Genomic DNA, 5828 nt, shown 5'->3' on the forward strand with positions numbered 1-5828 from the left:
TGTGTTTGCAACAACGTTCGATCAGGAAATGTCCCGGCAAGAGGAAGTATTCAAGTGTTTGAAAGCAGCAAACCTCATGCTCCATCCCAAGAAATGCCATTTGTTCCAGAAAGAGGTGCTTTACTTGGATCACATAGTAAGTGAGCATGGTGTGCAAACTGATCCTGACAAGGTAAAAGCAGTACATGATTGGCCAACACCAGACAATGTGGGAGAGTTAAGAACTTTCTTGAGACTCTGTACCTATTACCGGAAGTTAAAATAACCAGGTGCCATCAAGCTGAAGTCAAAGTGACTGAAGACCAAGATTTGAAGCCAATAATTGATTTTCTACGAGCAAGCTTAAGCTCTGTGACAAAGAACTATTGGGCACAATGGGACCACTTGAAGCTTGAAGATGGTATTCTTCTCCGGCGATGGGAAAGTGATGACCTGGCAAACAGTTATACCAAGAAAGTTATGGGAAGTTGTGCTGCATCAATCCCATGGTAGTTTAACAGGAGGACATCTTGGAGTTGAGAAAACATTGAGTCACTTACGGCAGAGATTTTACTGGATAGGTATGAGGCAAGATGTGGAAGAATGGTGCAGGACCTACAGTACATGTTGTGATAAAAGGGGACCCAAGCATAAAGGATGTGCTCCAATGATGTTATATCAAGTTGGCACACCAATGGAAAGAGTAGCTGTTGACATTGCTGGTCCTTTGCCCCAAACCCGCACTGGAAACAGGTACATTTGTGTGGTGATGGATTATTTCACCAAGTGGCCTGAGGCATATGCAATACCAAATCAGTAAGCTACAACTGTAGCTTTGGCTATTAGTGATTTATTCTTCATGTTTGGTATGCCATACAAACTCCATTCAGATCAAGGCCGTAACTTTAAATCAGCTGTGTTTCATGAATGCTGCAAGTTGTTTGGCATACGAAAGACCAGGGCAATGCCACTTCACCCACAGTCTGATGGGATGGTAGAAAAGTACAACTGAACACTGGGAATTGGCAAAGTTTTATAATAGCCGCCAAGATGACTGGGATGTCTTACTCCCTCCACTGTTGATGGCCTATAGAACAGTAGAGCATGAAGCCACTGGATACACTCCAGGAAAGCTGATATTTGGTCAGGAACTTTGGTTGTCAGTGGATCTGATAACAGGATGCTCACCTTATGAAGAGTTGCCTGAAAATGTAGAGTTGACTGAAAATGTGTCAGAGTTCATGAAAGTGTTATCTGAAAGGATGGATGATATTCACTATCAAGTGCATTCAAACTTGAAAACGTCTGCTGATTCCATGAAGCAGAAGTCAGCTTTGTACCAGGAGACAAGGTGTGGTTGTATAATCCCAGGAAGACCAAATGGAAGTCTCCTAAGTTGTCTTCTCCATGGGAAGGCCCATATGACATAGTGGATAGTCTCTCAGACGTGACTTTCTGAATAAAATGTGGTCAGCGAGGTAAGCCAAAGGTGGTGCATGCCAACAGGCTTTGGCATTATCATGGCCCAGGACATTTCAGTTGGAACAAAATGAACAACAGAACAAATGACACTGCTAAAGACGTGTCACCTGTAAAAGCCACTGCTGGAGAAGAAACTCTACCCTGTTTTGAGAGGGAAAACAGTGAAGCCATTAATGAAGTTACTACCACTGATGTGACTGCTACCAATATTGGGACATTTCCTGATAGAACAGATGAATCCCACGTGAAGCTGAAGCCAATGAGATGGAGACCAGTATGAAAAAGAAACGTCCTGTAATATTAAGAGACTTTGTTGCATTTTAATTTTGTGTTTGCAAATTCTGTACATTGAATTAAGTTATTGTTAATTATCTATTAGTTTAATGTAAGTGGCTATTGTTCAGGACGAACAATACTAAGGAAGAGGCAGTGTTACAACAGCGAAAGTCAAGTGACGTGCGTGATGAGTCTCTTGAATGATCGGAGAAGTTCGAGTGTGTTTGAGATACCCTCTTCGTTAGTATATAAGCCTGGCAGTGAAAGCCAGCAGGGGATATACGAATGAAGAGAGAGCAGTAGTTACTTTGAGTTCATGGTAATTTATGATTTTGTTAGTTTTGAACTAGTGAGCCGTAAAGTGTGTGTTTTGCACTAGTTGAGAGCGAAGTTATCAAGATTGTGAATCACTGTGATTTATAGCGTGTATTATAAAAGTTGTTAAGTTTAAAGTAACGAGAAAAGTACTGATTGTGGAACTACTGTGTACTAAAGTTTTTATTGAGGAAGAATAAACTGGTTTAATCAAGAATGGACTTGTATCACTGAAGACCCTCAGAAAAAATTTCTACTGGAAACAAACAAACAAGCAGAGACGTAACAGGTATATGAAAAGAAAGACTGGCTGAAAATGTAAAAATTGACAGATTACTTTGAATACATTAAGGGTATGCAAAACCTTATGATGAGATAGGGCTTTTCAGGAAAAATCAAGAAGGGCTCATATCTTTGATCATGAGATGGCTAGGTTATTACATTTTTTTTTACTTTTCACTAATAACGACTTAAGGACTAGTTGCTGGACTAATGCAAGATGATCACATTAATTCTGAACTTGTTAACAAATAAGTTGACAAGTTAAAAGAATGATAAGATTCCTGATCCAGATAATCTTTTTCCAAGGACTTTGGAATAGGTGATGGACTGGATATGTGAACCACCTGCTACTATATTTTGCAAGTCTGTGAATAGTGGGCAGGTGCCAGAGGATTGGAAGATGTCTAATGTTACTCTTCTTTTCAATGAAGGTAATAAAAATTGTCAAAGTAATTATAGGCCTATTAGTCTTAAATTAGTAGTGGGAAAAGTTTTTGAAATTCTAATAAAAGATGTTTTGCAAAGAAATTTAACAAAGTTTGAAATTTTGTCTGATAGTCAACATGGTTTGATTAAGGGAAAATCTTACTTTACTAGTAATTGGACATCACTTGAAGAGATTACTTCTTATACACGAGGTAAGAGTGCATATTTTGTGTACCCAGATTTTAAAAAAACATTTTACATGGTGCCAAATAAAAGACTTGTTAAAATAAGTTGTTTCTATGTTTGGAAGATCAGTTGGCTTATTTGGTAGAAAAGCGGATGGATGGAAAAAATTAGAGGGTTGTTATAAATGGTATTCAGTAAAACTGAATTAATAATGTCACAAGTGTGGTACATACCTCATAGCTAATTGTTAGGACCTTTGCTCTTTTTTGATTAATACTTATGTCATATATGAAGAAATTGTCAACTTCTTCGTGCAAGTATGCATGCTGTTTTTTTTAAATAATTATGTTTGTTTTCTCTCAAACTCTTCCACTATACTTTAAAAACAAAATGGTGACCACGTGACCATATCAAAATTAGAGTTACCAAGGTGGAAGCTTTCATGTTACATTTTAAAAAATACACTAAAAGCCATTGCCAAAATAATATTTGTTGCAAAATGTACAAATGATGACGACCGGCAGAAGTACTGAAATGTCTAACATACTAAATAATAGGGAATTTGAAAATATCTTTCAAAAAAGAAAAAGATATACCAGTTGAAAATAGGAAGACTAATCTCATGAGAATAATCAATTAAAAAATTCCACTAATCACCCAGCTCTAGTGCAATGGCTTTCCTGATGCATGTAATTAGTTTTAATTATTTTACAATTTTGTTTGATGTACAGGACTACACTTAAATAAGTTTTGATGCTATGTTTGTTTAGATACCTAAATGGTAACTAGTATGAGCCTAATGGCTTATGCCATCTTGCTTTTATCTTATGCCCTTAATTACATGAATAATTAATCCAGAAGTAATTAAAAAGTTACATTTTTATAACTTCTCACCAAAACAAGTTACCTAAATAAGTTGAACTAAAAATTATTTTTGCTTGTTTGTTTGTTGCTAAGTACAGGGTTACACAATGGGTTACTGCGCTATGCCCACCATGAGTATCGAAATATAGTTTTTAGTGGTATTGGAAATAAGTCAGTAAATAATTCACCTAATTCAATATACCAGTTTAACTTAGAATATGTATTATCATAAAACAAAGTTATAATTAAAGTTTTGTTTATAGATAATACAAGATGTTTGAAAAAGTAACATATTTTAAAACCAAAATAAGTTTTGAAACACACATTACTTGTTTCAATTTTATCCATAAACAAAGCTTTACTTTTTATGTCCTTCTTTAATTTAAAAACTTGTACTGTTTGGAATGCACTGATTTATTAACAGTTGAAACTCTCACTGTTAATGTTATCAATACTTTCAAAAATTGAAAAGTTTCATAGATGAATTCATAATCCTATTGAATTTGATATTTTCCAACGTTTAGCCACTTATAACTTATGTAAGTTTGGACTAACTTAACTAACCCACACAAAGTAATCTTCATAACAAAATACATTATACATTTAAAATAATGAAAATAAAAGTATTAAAATTTAACTTTTTTCTACAAAAGCGTTAACGACACCAACATCAAATTCAAAGTTATAACTTATATTTGAGTAATACTAATAATAGTAGTATTACTGTTAGTAACAGTAACACTAGAACCTATAGTCGGAATGTAACTTGTAAATTGGAATACTAATAGTAATAAGAGAAAATATACCATTACCAAGAGTAGGGTTGTAAAATCATATTAAAATTTTAATTAATTCAACAGTTTTTACCTTTTTGTTTAGATTTTCGCTGGAAGTTCTATGTTGATTTTCAGATTTTTCATTTTGTACACATCTTTCATGTTTGTCAGTTTCGTCGTTAGTACTGCAAATTCTATCATTTCGAACTTTATGGTTCAAGTTAAAACGAAGTCTTAAAGCATCAAGAAATGAATGCTTCTCTTCTTGTGCCTTCTGTTTTTTACGAGTTCTATACTTTGCAAGTTTATCTTCCATCTTTCAAATGCAACTTAACAATAACAGTTACAGAGCTGTATAATTATACATATAATCCGCCGTATCTTTACTGAAATTATTACCACTGTGTCATCAGAAAGAAAATACATCATAACATTAGTATTAGACGATGACTGAAGTTAGCTTCTCTTTCTTAATTAAAGAAAAGAATGACATGTAATTGACATCATGAACAAAAAACTAAATGAGACGTACCAATTTGCCAAAATTTCAAAATAAAAATTAAAACGTAATGATTAACATTTTGTATGGAATCTTTAACTAAAGTTTATTCAATTTTTCAATACGCTTGAAACACTAGAGGTATGGTCAAAGAAAGGAATTGTCCTCCTGTAGCATAGCGGTAAGTCCACGAAGTCACGAACTGGTAACATATGTGAACGTAAAATCGCTCTAAGAGAAAGCTTTGAAAAACGTTCGTTAAGTAAGGGCCCTTACAAGCCACTTCAGCAAGCTCAAACCTCGCTTTTTATTGTATTTTCCAAGATGGCGCCTAGCATGGAAGAAGTGAATTTCAATGATAGTAGCGTTCTTTACACCGCAATTCTTGACAGTGAAATTGCAGCTTGTGTTGAAATAGGTCAGTTTATGCCTTTTTGGTTTTAATTATATTTTGTGGTAGTATAATTCACAATTTTGACTGCGTGAGTTATTATTTCACTATGTTTAGTGTAAACTGTAATTGAATTGTGAAACGATTTCTTACTTAATTATAGTATTTTGGCACTTGTGTATAAAGTTCAAATCATAAATAATATTCAACTTAAACTGGTACACAATTAAAAACATTTTAAAAAATTGTACGACTCTACATGTTTCGACGTTACAACATCGTCCATCGATAGGCCTAAATAAAATGTTTTTAATTGTGTACCAGTTTAACGTTGAATATTATTTATGATTTG

The 5828-nt window shown here is 34.2% G+C and overlaps 1 protein-coding gene across 1 annotated transcript in view; it reads right to left on the reverse strand.

The window, feature by feature from the left end:
• Positions 1-5310, reverse strand: part of LOC106460314 — a 17131-nt gene extending 11821 nt beyond the window's left edge. The window contains exon 1 of the mRNA XM_013920005.2: positions 4678-5310. Within this exon, the coding sequence (XP_013775459.1) occupies positions 4678-4902 (225 nt within the window). The 5' untranslated portion in view covers positions 4903-5310. The remainder of the gene's footprint in view (positions 1-4677) is intronic.
• Between the last annotated feature and the right edge of the window lie 518 nt (positions 5311-5828).

This window comes from Limulus polyphemus, unplaced genomic scaffold (genome assembly GCF_000517525.1).
Source record: "Limulus polyphemus unplaced genomic scaffold, Limulus_polyphemus-2.1.2 Scaffold747, whole genome shotgun sequence".
Taxonomy (NCBI): domain Eukaryota; kingdom Metazoa; phylum Arthropoda; class Merostomata; order Xiphosura; family Limulidae; genus Limulus; species Limulus polyphemus.